This window comes from Cavia porcellus, unplaced genomic scaffold, assembly GCF_034190915.1.
Source record: "Cavia porcellus strain 051 isolate PalLab524CR breed Dunkin Hartley unplaced genomic scaffold, mCavPor4.1 scaffold_5, whole genome shotgun sequence".
NCBI lineage: Eukaryota > Metazoa > Chordata > Mammalia > Rodentia > Caviidae > Cavia > Cavia porcellus.
In genome coordinates, this window is record NW_026947488.1 from 28,980,251 (window position 1) to 29,004,473 (window position 24,223).

Here is a 24,223-nt window from a genome sequence, read left to right on the forward strand (position 1 = left end):
CCTCCTCAGAGGTGACCCTGCTAACAGTTTCAGGTGTATCCTTCCATATTGTTTCTTATAATTTTTGCATGTATATGTGATAAAAATATGTAAGCTTTGTATCTTTTTTGAAAAGAGATTATGTGAAAAAAAGTAACTTAGCCAGATGTAGTGGCATGTGCCTGTAATCCTAGCACTCAGGAGGATGAGTCAGGAGCATTGTTGAGTTTGAGACCAGCCTGGAATACAAATGAGCTCAAGGCCAGCCGGAACTGCACAAGGAGACCTCTCTCAAAAAAGACGCTCCCCCCCCAAAAAAAAAGTAACATCTTTTTTTTTTTTTACTAATAATATGTCTTGCTGATCTCTTTACACTTACAGGAGAACTTGATTATACATTAACATGCTGTGATAGCAGCCCTCAAAATGACCCTCAGTGCCCTGTGTGGTGGCCCATGTTTGTAACCTCAAGCTGAGAGAGGGGGTCCATGAGTTTGAGCTTAGCCTGGGGAACCTGACAACTTAATGAGCTCCTGTCACAAACAAACAAGCGGAGGAGGTGCCCCAGTGGGATGTGTACCTCAGTGGTATGTGTTGTGTAGTATTATATAACAAAACAGATTGCATATTCTTATCTTCAAAAACCACATAAGATATTAATTGTTGTCTTTGCTGCTGTGTTTGGAGGTAACTGATTTGCAGCAATAGATGGTTCACAATGGGATGTAGCCAAAGCTCTCTGTCATTCCTACCTCTAACCACCTGGTCCCCAGGCCTTCCCATGTCTCCCACCTCATTTGAGTGAGCTTTTGAACTCCCACAGGTTATCTGGCCCAGGAGAGGCTGCAGGAGCTGCTTACCTTTCAGCATCTGGAAATACACCCTTCCTTCCCCTGACTCCACCTTTCCCTGCCCAGGCCCGAGACACCCACACGCCTCTCCACATCCTGTGTCTCAGGGCGGGGGCTTTCCCTCCTCTCACACTGGTGGAAAACACTACCTGGCCTTTTTCTCCAACTCGGAGAAATCAAAGCTCAATACTCACCTTTGGACATCTTGTTCCAGCTCGGCCTCACAGTCTTCTTTCTCATGGCCCTCGCCCTGCACCTTGCCCCAGCCTGGCACCCTTTACTTTAGACTTCTCAAAGTATCTAGCCAGCTTTTTGTCACCATAACACGTATCTGAGATGACTAACTTATAAAGAGAAAAGGCTTGTTTGAGCTTCAGGAGTTTCCAGGCTGTAACTGGCGGGCTCTGTTGCTTTTGGGCCTTTGGCAGTGCTAGCCACTCCTCAGCCTTTGGCCAGGAAGAGAAGAGAAAGGAGGAGCTAGGAGCCCATGATTCCCTTCGAGGGCACACTCCAAGGATCTGAAGACTTCCCACTAGGCCTCACCTCCTAAAAGTGTACCTCCCTGAAACTTGTAAGTCGAAATCCAAACCCTTAACACAGTGGTGGTGGAGTGGGAAGTGGAGCTTTTGGGCGATGATCTGGTAAGGAGAGCAGAACGGGATTACTGCCCTCCAGAGGGGTCCTGGAAGCACATAAGGGTGGAGAGGTCATCATCTTTGGGTCAGGGAGCCTGTCTTTGCAAGACATTGAATCTGCTGGCTGCCCAGACCTACAATTATAAGAAAGCCACCTATCTCATGGTATTTTGTTATAGTAGCCTGAATAAATTATGATACAGCTGTATTCCTAACTCCTCCAACTTGTAACCAACCCCTTCAGAAACAAACTGCAGCATGTCCATAGGTCCATATGAGAGAACACAGCTCTACAATAAAAAGGAATGAGTGATGAATGCCTAAGCCTGCAACAGGTTAGGTAAGTCCCAAAGGCGTTAGAATAAAAGTTAAAAGAAGTCAGTTCTAGGAGGTTACATACCATATGATTTCACTTATGTGAAATTCTATAAAAGTCAAAACTATAGTGAAGGGTCTGTGGTTGCCTCAGGTTGAGGTGGGAGGAATGTGTCACTACAAAGGGAAACACAAGGGTTTTTTGAAGGGTCACGAAATGGTTGTGCATCCTGTTTGTGGTGATGGTTATGCAAATTCACATATGCAAAAATTCATAGAACTATACACATACAAAAAGAGAAAAAGTTTTACAATATGCTAATTAAAGCAAAGAAAAACTTGTGATAGTCATCTTCTTTTTTTTTTTTTTTTTTTTTTTTCTTTTTCTCGGTACCGGGGTTTGAACTCACAACTGCCTGCTTGCAAGGCAGGTGCTTATGCCACTGAGCTAAATCCTCAGCCCGATAGCCATCTTCTAAGACATGCTGCAATTTTTTTTTTTTTTGGTATTGGGGATTGAATCTAGTCTTTTTTTTTAACCTAGAGTCTTTGTACTCAGCTATACCCTCAATCTCTACCACCTCCCCACTTTTTTTTTTTTTTTTTTTAATTCTGAGCTCTTACTAAATTACCAAATTGCCCAAGCTGGGCCCAAATTTATGATCCTCCCACCTCAGCCTTCCAGAGCACTGGAATTATAGACGAGGACCACTAGGCCTGGCTCACAATGACCTTGACTCTTCTTTGTATGTATGCCTTTGTGCAACTCTTTCACATTGAACAGACCACAGAAATGGCAGAAGTGACTTCTGAAACTGGTGCGTAGCAGACATTGAAGCGCTGCCTTGGTCTCTTGAATCTACTCCAGACCTATTCCGAGGAAGCTGGCCACAGTGCCACAGGACTTCGAGAAGCCCCAGGGAGAGGTACTGAGGCTTCCACCACCAGCAGGTCCCAGCTTGCCAGCCATGGGAGCAAGCCACCTTGAAAACAGAGCCGCTAGCCCCACCAAGCCCTTGAGAGGCTGCAGCCCTGGCTACTCACAGGTGCCCTTGTTTGCCACTTCACAGGGGACCCTGAGGCAGAAAATACTCATCCAAGTTACTACCAGATTCTTGGCCCACAGCTCACATCTTATTTATTTCTTTAGGTACCAGGGATTGAAATTACAACCTTGTGCTTGTCAGGCATGCCACTCAGCTAAATCCCTGGCAGCTCACATTTTATATTTGCGCATGATTCTCATCTGTTTCTGTCCTGGTAAAAAGCAAGTTGCATGGTAGGAGGAATTTAATTCATAAAGATTCGGCAGTTTAATTTGTATTCTCATTTTACAGATGAGAACACTAAATCCCACCAATTATAACACTGGATTAAAGCTGAAGCTGAGCTCTAACTCAAGCCTTTGGACTTCAAGCCTTGTACTCTTCCCAAAGGGTTACCCAGGCCAAAGCCCTCATGTTACATTAAGGAGGAAACACAAGGTCAGAGTGGGCCCTGGCTTGGCTTGGTCAGGTCTCTGCTACTCACTATTCCCCTGAGCCCTATATCATGGCCTGAGCCCTTGTTTTTTCTAAGCCCTGCTCCTCAGGTGCCTAATCCTTTGGCAGAGGAAGGGTCTCTCCTGCAGGCCCTGTCCCGGGCAGGCTAAGCGCCCAAGGTTCCGGTTTATTCACTGGCAACAGCTAGGAAAAGATGGTTTTACTCTGAGCAAACACAACATTGAATAGCCAGGGGAAGTGTGAACAAAGTGTACCGCAGGCAGTGCCCCACAGGGCAGCTGGAACCCAGGGAAAACTTAATCCCCTCTCTCTGGGGCCCTCCGCATGTTTGCCAAGCATTTTTACACACTTTGCAGTCTTTCTGGCAGCCTTGTGCCAACTGAAATTTTTTTTGTGTGCTGTGGATTGAACTCATGACTTCGAGTTTGCCAAGCAGGCACTTAGGCCGCTGCGCTAAACCCCCGTCCCCAACTGGAGTTATATAATTGAAAAAAACTGAGCCTCAGAAAGACTATGCAATTTCACAAAACACAAAAAACAAGACAAAACAAAAAAGGCACACTAATATTGTCAAGCCTCTCCTATGTATCAGATACTACATGCTCACAACAATCCTGAAAAGCAGGATGGAGTTGTCATACAGATTTAACAAACCTGGGCAGACATTTCTATGTATAATTTTGATGTATCAGTTAAAAAATTTAAAATACATTGAAATAGTAATACATTTTGTCTTAATATTTTAGGACCTGACTTTAGGATAAGATGAGACTCTACTGAGGACATTATTTCTGTCTCACAGATTAAAAAAAAAATAGAGGTTCAGGCAGGCTGACTTGTCACAAACGTTCCTGGTTTGCTGATATCACATATCAGTTAGTGACTGAGCTGTGACTTGATCCCAAGTCTCCCAGCACACAGTGGCACTTAAACAGAAATGGGTATCCAAATCCAAGAGCAGCACCTTCTCCCTACATCACAGGAAAAACCAGTGAAAGCCTATAGTGCAGGGGGCAGGGACTAAACTGGGAGGACGAAGGACATGTTTTTCTGTTTTGGTTTTGGTCCTTTGGAGGACAACGTGACCATACCAATCAAATTATAGATGTACACACCCTCTGACCCACCCAGAAGCATAATTCCTTATTTGTGATGAGTAAAAGAATCAAACTCTAATGCCTCAGAATAAGGTAAAAGCACTATCACACATTCACATTATAGACTATTACACAGCAGATAAAAAGCATAAAGTGATCTGAGATGAAAAAAACAACAGCCAAACAGTACATTTTGTGTTTCTGTGTGTGTGTTTAAAAAAAGGTATACATGTGGATGTATGTCAATATAGAGATCCTCCTTCAACTAGGTCGTTGGATGAATTTGATGCTAAATGAGAAATGATATATAATATGTACATTACAATATTCAGAACAAAGAAACAGTCAGGGCCAGGAGTTTAGCTTAGCGGCTCAAATGCCTGCTTGGCAAGTTTGAGATCATGAGTTTGATTGCTGGGACCAAAAAGAAAAAAAAAAAACAAAGATCAAAGAAAAGGTCAAAGCAAACTTCAACTTAATGACTTCGTTTTAATTTCTGTAACTCATGCAATACTGCAGTGTAACTTATGCAATACTATAACATAAAACTAAGTACTATACTACTAGAACAATCAGCAAAAGTTATAGTATTGTATAAGCAAGGTGTACTATACAAAAAAAAAGAAAAAGATATTGAGGTTCTATAAGCAAGATGCACAGAACTGAATACAAAAAAGGCAGGTTGTAAATCTGAGCAGCGAGTCATCAGTCCGAGCAGCACTTTTCAGTCCTAAGTCCGAAAGTTGTCGAACAAGTAGGTTGTTAAGCAAAGAATATCTGCATTAGACATATTATCCACTTGTTTTTCTTATGAAGACATGCTCTCCAATAATCTTTAAAATAAAATATAACAACCACCAACAAATCACATCAGCTGGGTCCAGGCAATATTGATCCCTCATGTGTCAGAAAAGGCAGGGATGAAAATTATTCAGAAAACATTTTATGATACAGCAATGATATACAAGGTGCTCATTAATAATCATGATGGCAAAACAGCTGTAATCTAGATGTGCAAGTCAACAAATCTTCTATTCCTATTTCCTCACATGCCCTTTCCTAGCATCTTAGCAGCTTTCATGAATTCTTCAAGGTTACACTGATCACACAGTTGATAGTGCTGCAAACTGTTCTTTGATGTGCAATTTTGGCTCATTAATTAAGGAGATTTTGCAGCTCATTACAAGGGAGCAATGAAACTACAATACTACTATAAAGATACTTCAGAACCACAAACCTGGTCAGGCGTGGTGCCTGTAGTCCTCGGCTTGGAAAGCTGCACCAGGAAGATCCCTGCAAGTTTGCGATCAGACTGGGCTACAACGTGAGTTCAAGCCCGGCCTGAACTGCAGTGAGACCCTGTCTCAATAAATAAAATAGTATGTAGTAAAAGAATGCAGGCATGTGTGCAATGCACGCTGTCTGGACCTGGACCCAGCTGAGTAGCTCTATCAGGTCAGTCCTGTTCACTGTGGGAGAAGACTGTGTACGGGTGTTGAAAATCCAAGATGCGGACAGTATATAAAATTGAACATGGCAGAAGAAGACTATATGTCCCATTCCTTCATTAATGTCCAAGAAGATATCACACCAGGATTACCAATAGTGAGGTATACCGAAAACAAAACAAAAGCAAACAATGCAAAGAAGAAAAGCAAATTTGAAGCTAATCTGAAAAACAGAAGTAAGCTAGGCTTGGTGGCATGCACCTGTAATCCCATCACTTGAGAGGCTGAGGCAGCAGGACTGATGGGAGTTTGAAGCCAGCCTGGGCTTCACAGTGTGTTCAAGGCCAGCCTGTGAGACTTGTCTCAAAAAAACAAACAAAAAAGATAAAAGAGTTTAAAAGAAGAGGAATGAAAAAGATGTGACACTGGGTTGAAAAATTCACTAGGCTATGAAAACAAAGTGTTTGCTTTGAGCCAGAAAATGGGTATAAAAGTGATCAAGCTTTTGGCAAGAGTGGAGATGGTATAATTGAACCAATTCGTCTTTATGTCATAACAGGAAAAAGTGGCTTTGCTTATAAGGCATTATTAAAACAGAAAGCAAAAGAAAAATTAGCAACTGAAGATGCATATGAAAAAAATCAAGCTTAAGAAAAAGGTGTAGTATGGTACTGGATGTGACTTACAAGTCAGCAACATGGCTAGATGTGGTGGTGGGTGCCTGTAATCGGTCACTCCGGAGGTAAGGCAGGAGGATTGCTGTAAGTTCCAGGACAAACTAAACTGCATAGTGAGACCCTGTCTCAAAAAAACAAAAACAAACAAACAAAACAAAACAGAAAACCATGAAGGTTAAAGGAGATCTTAAAGGAGGCTAATTAATCCTTCAACAATTGTGTATCCAGAAGAACATTCAGGTTTCCAGGAAGGCGTGGCACTGGTTGAAGTGTGAAGAAGAAACTCAAGAAGAGGAAGAAGAAAAAGAAGAAAATAAAGGTAAATATAAGAACAAAGACTTAGGGGCCAGGAATTTAGCTCAATGGCATAAGTGCCTGCCTGACAAGTGCTAGGTTGTGAGTTCGATACCTGGTACCAAAAAAAAAAAAAAAAAAAAAAAAAAAAAAGAACAAAGACTTAAATATACTGGAAAAATGACCAATTTTGACTGGCTATCTAGAGGAAGAACATCTGTATTGTATTTGGTGTGCAGTGGCCTACAAAGATAAAGATCTGTCTTCAAATTGCCCAGGACCAATTCCTGCAGATCCCAACTAAGATTATTCATAACACACTGGGAATTGTTTATTCTAATAAGGAAAGAGGATTTTCATATAATGCTTTCTTTTCGTACTTTACAAGTACATTGTACTTTAGAATAAAATTGTTTGCTGACTTAAAAAAAATAACACATTTCTACTTCATAACACAAGTATGAAGATTCAGACAATTAAATTTATGACCACATTGCAATGCTTGTGGAGTTAAGGACACCAACAGGTAACTCACTCCTCCCTTAGCTTTGAAACAATTTAAAAAAGAAGAAACAGGAGGAAGAACACAATGTCAAGCCTTATTAGTGATGAAGCAGAAATAGAGAAAAAGGGCTCTTCACACATCTGTTTAATACTTCTGCCTCATTAGGGTACAGCAAAACCCACTTTGTGTTCCGAGGCTATTTAGCCTCAGACAATCTGAGGTTGCTTCTTCTGCCTCACTATTTTTTTTTTTTTTTTTGTCTTTTTCCTTTTTATGGGTACCAGGGATGGAACTCACGACTGTCTGCTTGCAAGGCAGGTGCTTATGCCGCTGAGCTAAATCCCCAGCCCCCTGCCTCACTATTGAAAGAAATGTCAAGTAGCTTATTTTCCCCCAGTATCAGATATTAAGGAAATACTGCATATCTTTAAGACTTTGTCTTTCATGAATGCTGTTTATTAACACAACATGCTTAGTGAATGTGCCTAAAATACAATAGGCCCCAGGTGCTCCTCGTAGTCCTCTGACTAAGTTGAGGTCATTGAATGAATTAGTTGCTAAATGAGAAACTGTATGTGATATGTACATTACAATACTCAGAACAAAGAAATGATCAAAGGAAACTCCAACTTGACAACTTTGCTTTTATTTGCGTAACTCTCATGCAATACTGTAATGTATAACACAACATAAAACTATAGCACTATACTGTATCGTACAGCCAGCAAAAACTACAGTATTGTATGAGGTGTACCAAAAAAAGACATTGAAGCTTTTGTACAGCACTGTACAAAAACAAAAACAAAAAAACAAAAACACCTGTCAGGCTGCAACTCTGTGGTAAGTTGTAAGTCAGAACAGTAGGTCATTAATGATAGGTCCTACCTAATGATAGGTCCTTCATTTAAGGACCTTCCTTAAATGAAGAATATCTGTAGAGCAAGAAAATTTTCTGGAAGGCTCACAAGAAAGTGGTTCTAGGGAGGGATCTGGTCACTTTTCCCTCTATGGGTATATTCCTTTGTACTTTTTTCTTTTTACCTCATACATGAATTTATTTGCATGAATAGTTTGCAGAGTCCAAGCTCAGCCCTTGGGAGTGCCCTCCTCAAAGGGTGCCACTAGGAGCCTTTCATGTGCAGATGATTCCAGGGGGTCCTGTGAGTCCTCAAAACTCCCCGCTCCTCTCTTCACTCCATTGACCTTCACCCAGAGACAACCTTGGTTAAGACTTTAACTTGGTGCTCTCGGCTCTTCGCACCGCTCACATGTTCCAGTGTCCCTGTCCCCTGGATCCACATGGCACTGCCTGCTGCTCCTTCACTGAGTCCATCATCTGCCATGGCTTTTCTGCCCACCGGCAGCTGTTGAAATCATGCCCAGCTTTCCACTCATCTTCTACGTGTTCGGTGAACTCTCCATGATGCAGAAGCCAACTCCCCGCCCAGACCACTTTTTCTGCACATTCATTCATTCATTCAGCCCTACCAAAGGACACTTTCATAAGCCAAGCAGCAGGGTTAGGCGCTGATGAACAGAGATACCTGAGGCAGGGTCCGTGTTCTGGGTGGGGTGTCCAGGAGACGACCTCAGTTCTAGCTGGGCAAACAGATAAGCAGACACTGCCCTCTGATAAGTGACAAGAAAGTCAGCACAGCACAGGCTGACTTTATACCACACATCCAGGCTCTGAGTCCTGGCGCTGCTGGTTACAGGCTGTGTGACCTTCAGATAATTGTCTTACCTTCCTGTGCCTCAGTGCCCTTATCTGTAAAATGGAGATAATAAGAAAGCAGCTGGGCACAGGGGTGTATGTAGCTCAGTGGTAGAGCACTTGCCCAGCATGTTTGGGGTCTTTGTTTCATCACCAGCAGTGGGGGGGGGGGAGGAAGCTATCTCTTTGGGTTGTTCTGTAAACCAGGTGAATTAAAGTTTTGTAGTCCTTTGAACAGTTTTTGTTATAATTTCAAGAGGCTGCAGGGCTCCAAGGCAAAAAAAAAAAAAAAAAAAAAAAAAAAAAAAAAATCATACAAGAAGATCTTGAAACCCCAAGCATAAGCAGAAGGCAGAACTGACAACAGCCTGGAGATGTGGAGGGTGAGCGGGTTTGAACGGACAGTTTCTCTGATAGGAGTTCTGATCCTTGTGCCTCCGTCTGGCACTGAGCCATCAGGATCATGTCCTCAGGTATCTTTAGGGCACAAAGATGAGGCTGAGAGAGGTTCTCCCAAACTTAACCTTCACAATTCATGCCTCATTATTGTTTGGGGGTGCTGAGGATTGAACCCAGGGCCTCATGCCTGCTAAGCACACACTCTGCCCCCGAGTTTCACTCTCAGTCCTCGTGCCACACCGTTTAGTGTGTCTCCTTGAACCCAACTCACTTTTTTTTTTTTTTTTGTCTTTTTCATTTTTATCGGTACCAGGGATTGAACTCACGACCGCCTGCTTGCAAGGCAGGTGCTTATGCCGTTGAGCTAAATCCTCAGCCCCCCAACTCACTTTTTATAACCTAAATTTCTTAAAAGGTAACTTTAAAACACATCTCCAAATAAAAAAAAATATAGCGAAAACTGTGAACTGAATTCCAACTAGCTAAGCCTCCCTGAGTCTGAAGTCTGCTCTCTCCACCAGGATGAGTCCTAGCAAGTGCAGGAGTAACAGGCTGACACTGGAGTGGGGCCTTCTCACCAGCCTTGCTAGCAGGGTTGAGAAAGAAAAGGAGAGATCTCTCCTACACCATCAGAGTGGTAAAGAACCTCCCACCTCATCTGAGGGAACAGTTGAGGCTCCAGTGATGCCAGTTCTTAGGGGCGGATTTTTCAGAAGGTCGGGGCTCCTCTGTAGGCTGCACCCTGGGGTGGCTACAGTCTCCCTGCTCTGCTGCATCAGCTGCCTTGGAGGGAGGTCTCTGGGAAATGCTTTTGTTACCTCCCTGCTCCTGTTTACCTGGTGATTCTGGGAGCCCTCCAGGATGATCAAAAAGGATTAGATGGCAAAGCAAAGCAAACCTGCTTGCTTTTAAATAATGTTATTTCGGGGAAAGGTCCTAACCCCAAAATAAACCACGTTTCAAGCAAGAATTTGAATTCTGACAGCATAATCTAAAGTGCAGGATTTCCCCTTAGGCTCTGTGGGCTTTTTCTGTCAACTCTGGCAGGGATAAAAAGAGTCAGAAGAAGGGGTGTTTATTTTCAGGCCTGTGGCTCATTATTGTTGTTACTTATTATTTACTAAGCTTTTCTGAGGTGAACTAAAAATGGAAAAGGAAGCTCAGCTCTCTTTCTCCGTCTTTTCTTTCTTTCTTTTCCCTATTTCTGGAGGATCTATAGTGTTTCAGAGCTGTGTCCCTCACCTTTATTCCTTTCAACATCAGCTTCTCCATTTCTGCCTGACCCAAAACCCAACTCTACTAAAAAATTTTTTAAAATTTTCTTTGTTTACATCTATAAATTTGGCCTCATCCTAAAACAACCAAAGATTTGATCATTAAGTTGCATATCCCATTCTCCCAACTCCCACCCCACTCTTCAATACAGGGTAAGAGAAAAAGTCAACACAATCACAATATGAAGCACCTGCTAAAGTTCTGGGCCTTGGTGGCACCTGCCAGGCTTGCGCTACAAGCCAGTCCCTTTCTAAAAATTTGAGACAGGATTTCACCAAATTGCTCAGAAAGCACTTGAACCTGAAATCCTCCTTAAATGCTGAGATTATAGGTGTGACCTTGCTGGGTTTGGAATTTTTTAAAATTTTGTACTAAGGATCGAACTCATGAGCCTGTACTTGCCAGGAAGGCACTTATGCCACTGAGCTAAATCCCTGGTTGAGATGCTACATTTCTACCAAGCTCCTCCAAATGACACTGATGCTGCTGGCTGACAACCACAATTGAGCAGGCTTTGGGACATGGGCATCAAAACCACTTGTAGATGCTTTTGAAAATGCAGATCCCTGGGTGTGGCCTAGCTGCTAGCTGGGTTCTTCAGGTGTCTTGTGAGGTGACTCCAGGCAATCTGCCTTACCAGGTAGCATTCCAAGGAAGCTCTGAGACTGCCTTAGCACTTCTTTTAGTTTTCTCATTGCTGAGAAAAAAATACCTGATACCCAAAGTTAAAGGGGGAAAGGTTTATTTTGGATCACAGTTTATAGAGGTTTCAGTTCATAGTTGGCTGGCTCCAAGGCAGGTTGGCATGGCAGAGAAGGACATCACAGAGGAAAAACAGTTCATGGTAGGCAGAAGGCAAAAAAAGGAGCAAGCAGCAAGGAACAAACAGTGACCACAACAACCCTCCCTTTGTCCTTTGTATTCTATCCAGGCTACCTGTCCTTAGGGTGGATACAACTCACACCTAAACTGAGGGACCCTTAGTTCTACGAATCAATACTAGCATAACATCCTTAATCCTAGCATCAGATACTCTAGATTCAGCAGATACTCTTAATCCTAGCATCAGATACTCTAGATTCAGCCACCTCCAAAAAGCTCTACCTATGACCACATGAGGCTCTCAGGGGGACATCTAGACACAAGCAATAACAGCACCTACAACATGACACCAGGTATGGAGAGGGAAGGCCTGCCTTAAGGTCATTGCAAATTAGGGACAATTTCCTGTGGCTTGGGCTCTTCCTTCCCTTCCACCTCCATTCAACATGTCAGCAAGACCTTCTGGCTCTTCCTCAATCTGTATTCAGATTTTTTTTTTTTTTTTTTTGTCTTTTTGAGACGGGGTCTCACTATGCAGTTCAGGCTGGCCTCGAGCTCACTTTGTAGCCCAGGCTGGTCTTGAACTCGCAATGATCTTCCTGCCTCAGCCTCCTGAGTGCTAGGATTATAGGCGTGAGCCACTACACCTGGCTTTGTATTCCGATTATCTTTTTTTTTTTGGTCTTTTTCCTTTTTATCGGTACCGGGGATCGAACTGACGACTGCCTGCTTGCAAGGCAGGTGCTTATGCCGCTGAGCTAAATACCCAGTCCCTGTATTCCGATTATCTTTAAAAGACCAGTGAGCAACAGACTTGGAAGCAGAATGAAACCAGACTGGTAAATGTTGACAATTGTTAAAACTATGAGTCCAGTTTATTACATGCCATTTTTGTTTATATTTTAATGTTTCCATAATAAAAAGTTTTACTTTTGAGTCTTAAATCCAATAAATCCACCTCTGGGAATTTATCTTAGTGCACATTTTATTTTTTGTGCATATTTTAAATAAAAAATCTTTATAAGTGAATACATTTTTCAAATAGTGAAAAATTGGGAACACATGAAAGTCTCATAATAGGAAAATGACAAATTATAGGATACCCTTCAATGAGACTTTATATAATTAAAAGCATTTATTCAGGTTATGTATTGGCTAAGAATTATGACATACTCTTGTTTTTTTTTTTTTTTTTACATTGTTTCCTGCATGGTTAATATGACATACTCTTAAACAAAAACAAAAACAAAAAAAAACAACAAAAAAAAACAAGACATGAAGATGTACATGATGCCTGATTAAAACTTTGCAAAGATTTAAATCTTTTGAAAAAGACTGAATTATAAAAATGTTTTTAAAAATTATTTTTATTTAAAAATAATGCAGTGGCATCTGGCTTTTGGGAGAAGAGGGTGCTGGCATTTCAGTCAGGGAGAGCTAAACCCCCTGGACTCTCACCTGCACCCACGCCACAGACCCCATACCCTTTGCTTTCACTCCTCTCTCCAACCCCCTTTCCACCTGCCAACCAGAAGGACCCTTTGGATATACAAATCAGATCATCGCCTTCTTTGGTTCAGAACCTTGCAAGGTATCTTTCCAACTAAAAGCCAAGTCTAGGCCTCAGCCTAACCCTGCAGGCTGCTGGAGCATCACCTGGTCATCTGGTCTGCTGCTCCTGGCTCCTTTCTGCAGCTCAGGCTCAGATGCCAGCCTCAGTGTGCTACAATGTGCATTTTCTCTCCATAAGGCAGCTTTTCTCCTTATCTAAGGCAAATCCTCTCATCCCATGCTGTTTCTTTTCAGAGCACTTATCACTACCTCTCAGTACACTTTTTTTTTTTTTTTTGGTACCAGGGATCAAACTCACAACCTCGCACTTGCCAAGCCGGCACTTACGCCACTGAGCTAAATTCCCAGCCCAAGAACACTTTTTTTTTTTTAATTATGCCTTCCACTTTCTAGATTGCAAATCCTTCAAGAACAATGACTGAGGATCATGGCACATAGTAGATGATCAATACTTGTTAAATGAGAAAATGCTAAATTAAAGGGCCAAGTAAGCTCCATGTCATGGGCTGTTTCTTACATGACCTCTTCCTTCCAAAAACCCAGCAGTGGCAAATACACAGCACGTGCCCCGTAGAGACCAAGGTAGCTGATTTTTTTTCCAGCAGAGGCCTCTTCAAGATGCATTGTGAAATGCATCCTGTGAACTGAGGGTAACAGAGTACAGTGGCTAATGGCCTGGGTTTGTGAGGACAAATACTTGTTTAACATAACCAGTGCACAGCTTGGGGGACATGAGAATTCTCCAAGCTGTTTTCCCTTGTGCAGAAAGACAAGGACAATAGTCACTACTTCACAGGCTGGGATGGAGATTAAACAAGAGAATGCCTATAAAGTGCTTGACAAGCACAGTGCCTGGCATGGAACAGAGGTAAAGAAGCAAATTAATCAATAGCTACATATGTGCCTTTGTCTCCTTCAAGTTTACACTGTGGTTTTAAATACGTAAGTTTTAGCTGATTTGAGCTTTCAACAACCTGCGGATTTTATTACCACTTTACAGGTGAGGACGCAGAGTCAAGGAGTAAAATGCTTGCCCACAAAGCACACCCGAATCTGAGCACTCCACTGGCCTCTCTCCTAAAACACAAGCCAGCAATGCTGCAGATACTAATTCAGATGATTTGGATGTGGGGAGGAGCCACAGACTCGAGTGTGTACTTATTGTAAAGCTAAGAATGCAGAGGAATGCAGAAATAAACTTGGCCAGTGAGCCATGCTTTCACAACATAGCTCCCCAGTCTGTGGCCCTTCCTCTGGAGGACAAGTCTGGACAGATAAGCTGTCTCTGCTAGGATTAAAACAGTTCACTGTTTTCCCAAGAGGGAAAACTATGCAAGTGTTTTCTGAGGTTTCTCCTGCTTAGAGTCGGGTGATAGCTCTGTCGGGAGATAGCTCTAGGCAGCAATGCTGGCTTTGGCACTGGAAATCCTCCCACCACCTCTGACCTCTGACTCATTGTACTCTGGACAACAAAGGATTTCTTTTCACAGCCCGTTAAGGGAGACCTCCAGAATGAAGCTCTGGGCCACCTTTCTAGGATCTAAGGTGAAGGAAGGTCACAGCAGCGAAGAGATCCACAGGTGCTGGATATGGAACTTTAGAACCACAAGGTTAAAAAAATCGCAGGTTCTCTGGTGGTGTGGGTTGTAAGAATCTGAGAGATACCTTTTTGATTTTTATCAGTACCGGGGATCGAACTCACGACCACCTGCTTGCAAGGCAGGTGCTTATGCCGCTGAGCTAAATCCCCAGCCCCAAACCTCATGATTCTAATACTTCAGTGCCTCATGGCAACAGCAGAGATCACACTCCATGGGAAGGGCCAAAGGCTGCTTCCAACTGGGAATTCAGATGGCTCCTGGGTTCTTGGGCATCTTCGCCATGTCAGAGGCTTGGCAGGCACTCCTCCGGGGACAGATGGTGTGAGGGCTCCAGCTGCAGGACTGGGGCTGACAGAACAGGCTCTGGACACCAACCAGGCCCTTGGAGAGCGTGGCCTCAGAGGGTCCTGTCAGGCATCAGCGACCAAGACTGAGAGAGACAGCATGGTCTCCTACCTTGGTAGCGTGTGCTCCTCGCAGAGAATGTGCTTGTGAGTGGCACCTGGCTGCCCTTGACTGCACAGCACCATGACTGACAACTGCCGTCTGCTCGTTGCTTCGATGGAGGAGAATGTCCATACCCCAACACCTGGCAATGGCCTTGCAAGTAGAATGACAAGGCTCTTGCCAGGCAGTGGAGACAAGTGGGGGCCACTGGGAAAAGTGGCTAATTGACCTACTCCAACCTGGGTTCATTCACATTTCAGTTAAGGTCACTTTACATTTCTATGCTAACAGACTTGACTGAGTTTTAAAAATGAGAGAGTTATAGGGCAGTCATGACCTTGTATCAAAACTATAAAAATCTCTATATAAAAATTTCTCTGGAGAGAGTTAAGCATCTCAGGCTCTTCAGAGAAGGGCAGATGAAAAGAGAATGTTGGACTGCTCTGCTGAGCGGAGAAACAGCAAGAAGCACATGGGATGGAGCGACATTTGGGCCCTTCGGAGCTTGGAAGCCCTGTGCCGGGTGATGGAAAGTCTTCCTCCAGGAAGTCCCTGGGACTGTCCTCCATCTCTGACAGGCAAGAAGAGGAGCTTGCAGTTCTGGGAGCACCTCTGGCTGTCAGGGACCCCGCTGAGACGGGTCCCATGCCCCGGCCAGCATCAGAACTCATCCCGCAGCTGAGGGGGCCTGTCCATGCCGAAGAAAGAAGATGGCCTTCCTTGAAGATCCCGCTCGCGCTTCACGAAGGCAGTGAAAGAGGACACACAGTTGCCAATAAAGTGGTCAGCTTGGCCAAGGATGTACAGGTCAACCTGGGCCACCTCTGGCTTCAGACTCACCACCTTAACCTATAAGAGGAAGGCAGAGCACATGAGCTAAAGTGACTGCAGGCCAGGTGCTCCTGGCTGAGGTCCCCGGCTTCATGCTCTCAACCTTCCTCCCCGGGCTAAGGGTGCGGAGGGAAGGAGGAGTGGGCAGCAGGGACAGGCAGAGTCAGGTATCTGAGCAAAGCACTGGCCACCTGCTGCCTCTCCTCAGGCCTCAGCTTCTCTTCTACCATTCACAGCTCTGTGCCTTTGCCTGCAGGGTTACCCCTGACCTAGTACCTTTCCTCTATCCATTAAAATCCTGACAGGTTGTGGTGTGGCTCAGGGTTAGTCAGATTAGTTAGCAGGCCTGAGTTCAATCAGCACACATGCACATGTGTATGTGCATATGCTGTGTGTGCGCGTGCACACGCACACACACACACACACACACACACACACACACACACAGATCCCGAGCAGGCTCTCAAAGCTCAGCACACATTCTCTCATTCTCACAAAGCCCTAGCCTGATGGGCTTCTCCGCCAAATCTGAGGTTGGAGCAGACAGCCCACCCATCCGGTTCTGCTGCCTGGATGCCTCCCTCTCCTACACACCTACTCCAGGCCTAAAGTCCTGTCTGTCCCATTACCCTGTTCCAGTCACCACCCACCCCAGAGGTGAATCCTTCCAATGAGGGATTGGCGCCCCAAGAGCCCAGCCACCTTCACCTTGGGTCCAATCAGCTATCACAGCTGCCTCACTGTCTCTCACTGCCTCTCTACAGAACTGACAAAGGAAACTATAAACATGCTTTGTTTTGTTTTGTTTTGAAAGGCAGGCGCTTATGCCGCTGAGCTAAATCCCCAGCCCTGATTTTTTTTTCTTAAGACAAAGTTTTGCTAATGTAACCCAGGCCAGCTTCAAACTCTTGATTTTTGGCCTCTGGCTCCCCAAGTGCTGGGATGATAGGTATGTGCCACCATGCTGGCAGGCTAGGACATTTTATTTCTCAGTATTCTTGACAGGTCACTGGCCTAGTGACACAGAGGAATGAAACTTAATTCAGAAGGAAGGGCGGGGCCTGAGCCCAGGGAGAAGGGGCTGAGCAGGGGTGGGGACAGGCGAGAAGAATGGCCTAGGAACAGGAAACAGAAAATGGCAAGAAGCTCGAGGTGCCACAAACACTTCAACTCTAAAGCTCACCGAAAAACTCCCCGGGACTCTCCAAGTGCTTCGGCTTAGTACAGAGGTGAGGAGGGGTGTGGGCAGACAGAGCAGAAAGTGCTCTGCTGTTCCACTGAATTTCTGATATAAGAAAAACCATGAGCTTGCTACTGGGGTTGTAGCAAAGAAATAAAACCAGTTTAATCATGGCCAAAATCCCCCAAACAATTCCACCTACACCCTGAAACTTACCCAGTCTGTGTCATGCCCACTATAATTAGCGCTGGGACCTCTTGGGTAAATTCAATCCCTTCTTGAGACTTTGGTTTTTTCAGTTACAAAATGGAAGAGTGGAATGAAAAGATACCCTCGTCTCCCAGCTTGATGTTGTAGCTATTAAATGGGTGGGTAGGGGACCAGACTGCCCTGAGCCAACACTTCTACCAGCAGGCGCTTCCTGTACGTGTGTGTGTGTGTGTGTGTGTGTGTGTGTGTGTGCGCGCGTGCGTGCACATGGGCCAATAAAGGAGAAGGCAACAGCTCTCAGGGTCAGCTTCTTACGGTTTTCCCAACATTTACAGTTTTCACTCACTTAATAAAGTCTTACTGAATGCTTATATTAATTCAGTCTTTTTTTCTTTTTCTTTTTTGCTTACAGTATAAGCGATTGAACTCAAGACTTCTGCCCTGAGCTACATTCCCAGCCCTTTTAAAATTTTTTTTATCGTTATTATTATTATTGTCTTTTTGAGACAGGGTTTCATTATGCAGTTCAGGCTGGCCTTGAACTCACTTTGCACCCCGGGCTGGCCTTGAACTTGCAGCAATTCTCCTGCCTCAGTCTCCAAATGTTGGGATTATAGGCAAATGCCACCATGCCCAGCTAAATTTTTTGCTACTGAGGATCAAACTCATGACCTCACACTTACCAGGAAAGTGCTTGTGCTGCTAAGCTAAATCCCTGGCCCTAAATTTTTTATTTTTATTTTGAGACAGGGTCTCTAAGTTGCCCAGGTTGAGTTTGAATTTGTGATATTTCTGCCTCAGCCTCCTAGAGTGCTGGGGTTACAGGTGTGCCCCAACACACCTGGCTCAGAATCAATGCTCTTCATCTCTCTACCTTACTGGATCTCTTCTCAAGGCCCATTCCCCCATGTCCTTACTCAACAAGTTAGATACTATGTGTCTGGCACTGTCCTGTGCTCTGGTGCTTGTGAGAATGTGAGGAAGGGCTCAGGTTTCAAGAAGTCAGAGCACCAGTCTAGATATCAAAGGAAAAGAGAGTGGTTCATCCTTGAATACCACCTTCAAGAAGCCCATACTGCTTGGATGAAATAAGCCACAATTCCACACTAGTCTCAGTCAATCAAGAAAATGCCTCAAGAGAAGACAAAAATTGTTATATGAGCTATAGGATCAGAGGGAAGCCTAGAAAGCATCTGTGGAGGGGTCAGAGCTGGGCTAGCGACGGGATGGGACCTGGAAAGAAATGCATGTCCAGGAAAAGGCCCAGTGCAGGGGAGGACAGGAAGTGTATAGCAGGAGGGCGGGACCAGCTGGCACTTTCTTGCCTTGGGCCCTTGCCCACATGTACCTTGTCTTTGAAGAGCTGCTGGATCTCCGGTGCATAGCTCTCGGAATCAGTGGCGATGTAGACTGACTGAGCATTCAGCACCCTCACCCAGAGCTTTACAGCCCGCCGGATTTCCTTCAGGTCAGGGAGGCACATGGTCATGGTAAGCGGGGCTGCTGTGCTGCGGCTGTAGCCCACACACTGTGGGGAGGCCATAAAGTGCGAGCCCGCGGTGCCGTCCTTCAGCATAGCACAGGCGTTCTTCTATGAGGAGGGCGGGTACCACGTTAGACAGCAGCAACTGCCTGGACCCCAGGAGAAGCAACCGCTGTGTGGGAAAGACAGGATATACAGGAGAAGCCCAACCACTGGCTTTTTTTTTTTTGGTTCTAGGGATTGAACCTAGGCCAGGGCCTCCTCCATGCTAAGCCATATTCTACCACTGAGCTACAATCCCCTCCCCAATTCCCAACTATATTTTTTAAAGTATTAATGGAAGAAGGAAATGCATCAAAATAGTAATAGTAGTTATTTCTGAATTGGTAGGATGTTGGTTTTGCAAAACAATTTTTTTTCTGGGTCTCACTGCGTTATCTGGGACATTCAGTATAATTGTGAACGGTGGTGGTGATAAGGGGCAGCTTATCTGATTCCTGACTTCAGTGGGGACACTTCTGATAGCTCCCCATGAGGTACATGTTTGCTGTGGGCTCCAGAGAGATAGCCTTGGGCAGCACATATACAGAGAGATAGCTTTATCAAGTTAGGGTGGGTCCATTCTATTCTTGGCTGGTTAGGAGGTTTTATCATGAATGGGTATTGACTGTTATCAAATGCTTTCTTGTCCTCTACTAAGATGATCATATGATTTTTTTCTTCTTTGGGTGTTAATACTATGAACTTCATCATATTCTTGGGGTAGATTTTACTTGTTTAAGTTGTATGACTTTTTTGTGTGTGGTGGTGGTAGTGATGATACTGGTGATTGAACTCAGGGCCTTCAACTGAGCTACATTCCCTGCCCCACTATTTTGCCCATGGTGGGGGAGATGGACAGTCTTGCTGAGTTACCCATTCTGGACTGGAATTTGCAATCTTCCTGTCTTAGCTTCCCAGACTGCTAGGATTAGAGGCAAGCGCCACCATGCCCAGCATTGAGTTGCATATTTAGTATATTATTGGGTTTTACTTTTAATATTTTTCTTTGGATCTGTGCATCTATATTTATAAGTGAGAATGGTTATAATGTTCTGAGTAGATGTTACTGTTATGGTATCTTTGTAAAAAAAAAAAAGTAGCAATTTACTATCATTTGTTGTTCCTACAACATAATGGGAGCTACTCCTTAAAGTTTTAGCTAAAACCATTCATAAAATATTTGAAGCCTAGCTCTTTTTCCTTGGAGCAGAGGGCAGGATTATATCATCAACTGACTATGAATACATTTTAATCTAATTTTCTCATGCTTCAATATTTAAAAATTTTCAACAATGAGCATTTCCAACAAATATACAAATTTCTTCATGTACATTAAGGTGGCCATTTATGTTGGCTCTATTATTTACACAAGGAGGGTAATCTGGTAAGGATTCTGCCCAGTCAAGCACCATCTAAATTCTGGGAGAATGGCATGTTCATTTCTTGGGGAAACCCCACTCAATCTCCATAATTCATTTTTCAAGAAGCAGTCTACTAGCTAAGTAATGATCTGGAACAGAGAACTCCTAGGTTAGGGGGTCTCTTTCTTTTCTTTTTTTTTTGAGACAAGGTCTCATATGTACCCCAAGTAGGCCTTGAATTTGTAGTGATCTTCCGCCTCAACCTCCTGAGTGCTTGGATTACAGGCATGCACCACCATGCCCAGATGAGGGTCTCTATTTTGCTGCTTGACTTGGGATCTGGCCCATCCCTCAGTTTTTCCATCTGTAAAATGAGGACACAACTGGCAGCTGTTAAAAATGAAAGCTGGCCAGCAAACACCTTGAAGTCACACTTCTGACATGAGCTTCGCTGGGATCATAAGACATAATCCCACAGACTTGGCCAAATGAGTGCTTTCCACAGTGGCTGGGGACTCAGGGCATTCTCATAGGGATGGGCCAGCCAGGGAGAGGAGGAAGTTACCCAGTCAGAGCCGATGCGCAGATGAATGCCCACATAGGGCCGGATGAGGTGGGTGTGGATATGGGCCTCTCCCGTCTTCACCATTTCATCTGACCATACCATGTACTTCTGGAGCGATCTGTGTTCCTCCAGGACAGGGAACTGTGCTGGAGCCCCTGGCAGAGCGAGCACTGGATGCTCCTTTGGTGAAAATCTAGGCATGAGATGGAACAAACGGAAGTCAGACAGAGGACACAGAGAACCAGGCTACCACCCCCACGGGAAAAGGGTGGCATTGCACCATGCCCCAGAGATCCTGCAGAGGAGCCCCTGTAACATGCAAGAAGCCCAAGAGGTTGTGAAATCACAATGAGCTGATAAGAAACCCTGGCAATGGTAGCAGGCACAATATGCAATACTGTCCCGCCACATGGAATTTACAACCTTCTTTGCTTGTTCAACAATTAAAAATTTACAGTAGAGCATTCCAACTTTTTATATGTCATGCTGGCTTCCAATCTGTGGTGTGGTAATTCGTTCCAAGGTGGGGTGTCTGGACCAAGCCTTTGCCCTTTTACCCACATGGCGGGACTGAGACGTGCAGCTGCTTACTGAGGCCAACGGCTGGGACTGTGTACCCTGGATTAGACCATTCAGCACTTATCAAATATTTACAGATTCCTACTGTGTACTGGGACCCAGGAAGAATGAGACTGGCATGGTCCCTTTCCTCATGGAATATACCAAAGGCCTGCAAATGTCTCTGTCATATCCTGTCAAGACTTATTTTCTCCCCATTTATACACTGTGCATTTCACAATTATTTCACAGCTGTCTTTTCTGTTGGACTGAGGCCCCTGGAGGCAGCACTTCTAATGTGCCTAGAATAGAGCCTGGCACAGGTAGGAGCTCCCTCTTCAGCTAAACCCAGACTCCAACCAGCAATGTAACACCTTGCTGATCATGAACTCACACTGTATTCTCAAACTCTAGATCTTTGTATACTTCCTCCCTCCAGCTGGAATAACCTGTCCTGGCCAGTCAAATACTTTCTCTAAGCTTTATGCAGTAGAGACAGTGACTCTAAAAAATAGTGTGGCAGTTTTTTTATTATAAAACTAGGCATGTGATTACCATATTACCTAGCAATGGTATCCTTGGGCATTTATTCCAGGGAAATGAAAGCTTATGTTCACATACAAACTCGTACACTAATGTTCATAGCAGCCTGACTCAACTCATAGTAGCCCAAACTGGAAACAACCCAGATGTCACTCAATGAATAAATGATGCAACAAATTGTGTGGCACATCCATACCAGGGAATATTACTGCAATAAAAGGAATAAGTATCAACACGGGCAATGACTTGGATGGTTCTCAAGGGAATTATTCCAATTAAAAAAGTCAATTCCAAAAGGTTATATACTATATGATTCCATTTATGTGATAACGAAATGACAAAATGGAGAAGAAAACAGAAATGGAGAAGAGATTAGTGGGTATCACAGGTAGGGATGGTATGTGTTTAGGGAAGTGAGTGTGGTTATAAAATGGTAACACAAAGATTCTTACCCTGATAGAACCATTCAGTACTTCAACTGTGGTGATGAAAAGATTAACCTATACACAATACGACTGCACAGAAATACATACACACGTGAGTACAAGTAAAACAGGAAATCCATCTAGATAGATGGGTTGTATCAATGCCAATATCCTGGTTTTGATACTGTTTTACAGTTTTGCAAAATGGCACTATTGGTAGAAACTGGGTAATGGAGACATTAGGTCTCTCCATATTGTTTCTGAATCAACAATTATTACAATAAAAATTTGAAATAAAAATTATAGAATATTTCAAATTATAAAGCAAATATAGAGAATAACGATCCACATACCCATGACTCAAGTCACCAGAAGTTAGTATTTTGCTTTGTTTCAGACTTTAAAAAAAAAAAAAAAAAATCCATCTAAATATCCTTGTTTCCTTTTTTTCTTTCCCTTCCCAAAAGATGTTTTTTTTCTGCATGGTTACACTTTCCTAGTTATCTATCTGCTCATCTATCTATGCCTGTCAATTATGTATGCCTTAGATTCACTTATCTTAACTGTTTAGTAGCACTATAAGACTTCCCACTTTGGGGGCTGGGGATTTAGCTCAGCAGCTTAAGCGCCTGCCTTGAAAGCAGGCAGTTGTGAGTTCAATCCCTGGTACAAAAAACTTCCTATTTCATAAGGCTGAATATTATTATTATTTTTAGGGGGCAGTGGTTCTGGGAACTGAACCCAGGACCTCTGAATTGAGCTACCTCACCAGACCTGAGACAAGGTCTCACTAAGTCACTAAGTTACCCAAGGGGGGCTTGAACTTGTGATCCTCTTGCCTCCGCTGTTGGCATTACAGGTGAGTGCCACCATGCCCAGCCTAAAGCTGTTTTTCTTTAAAAATGTATACATTTAATGTGTACAACATGTATATAAATGATTAGCACAGTCAAGCCAATTAATATGTCTTCCTAGAATTGCTGAGAGAATGAAAGAGTGAGAAACCTTACTAAAAGGGTCAGAGCACACTGTCAGGCATTGGAGAAGGAAGGAATTAGGTTTATCTGAGCATCACTATGGCCAGACCTAAAATCCAGCTCCCTTCGGATGACCTCTAAAGACTGAAAGGAAAGCAAGAATTTTTCTTATCTTCCAGGACATTGGATGATCAGGATAAGATCAAGATTTGTGTTCTCCTTGATTTCATGGGAAGAACCTGCAGCTGATTCTTGAAGAATCAGACAGATTTGGACTGTGTGTCCCTCTGCCCAGGTCAGTACCTGGGTGTAACTGTCAGTTCTGGCCCAATAAGCAACAAGAGACCAAGACTGAGCTGTTTGTTCATTTGCTTTTAGTGAGGCCAAAGAATGTTATGTGGAAAGAAAACAGGGAATAGGGGCCTTGGTTACAAGGAAAACTTGATCAGCGAGTTGGCACCTATCTACCCTAGGTCAGTCCTTAGAAGCTGCCTTTCCTGCTGCTCGCCCTGGAATTTTGCACTGCTGCACCACGCTGAGAGACTCCACGCACAGCACCCACTCATACATCCAGTGCACATTCACGAGACTGTGGAGGAACACCATGCTGAGTGCAGAGGCCCAGAACATGCACAAGGCAGGCCCTGAAGTCCTTCCCTCTCCTCCCGCTCTCTGCAGGGCTCGCTCCCTCTCATCCTTTAGCCTCAGTCTGGTTTCAGCCTTGCTAATTATTTATTACCTGTTTATGTGGCAACAGGGAGGCTGCAGTCTGGAAAAAAGATAAGCCGTGAACTCAAATACTTGTGCTATCTTTGTCCACCTGAAAGGCTCAACAAGATGGGCCACAGTTTTCCGACAGTAACTGAGCAATAAATGCCAATCGAATTAAAGCTCCACAATGGTATTTATAGATGT

General features: G+C 43.9%; 1 protein-coding gene across 1 annotated transcript in view; it reads right to left on the bottom strand.

Moving 5' to 3' along the window:
• Positions 1–7,927: 7,927 nt before the first annotated feature.
• Positions 7,928–24,223, bottom strand: part of Pofut1 (protein O-fucosyltransferase 1) — a 30,994-nt gene continuing 14,698 nt past the window's right edge. Inside the window, exons 6-8 of the mRNA XM_063249466.1 lie at positions 20,806–20,998; positions 18,703–18,945; positions 7,928–15,982 (exon numbers count right to left, since the gene is read on the bottom strand). Coding sequence (XP_063105536.1) covers positions 15,794–15,982; positions 18,703–18,945; positions 20,806–20,998 — 625 coding nt within the window. The 3' untranslated portion in view covers positions 7,928–15,793. The remainder of the gene's footprint in view (positions 15,983–18,702; positions 18,946–20,805; positions 20,999–24,223) is intronic.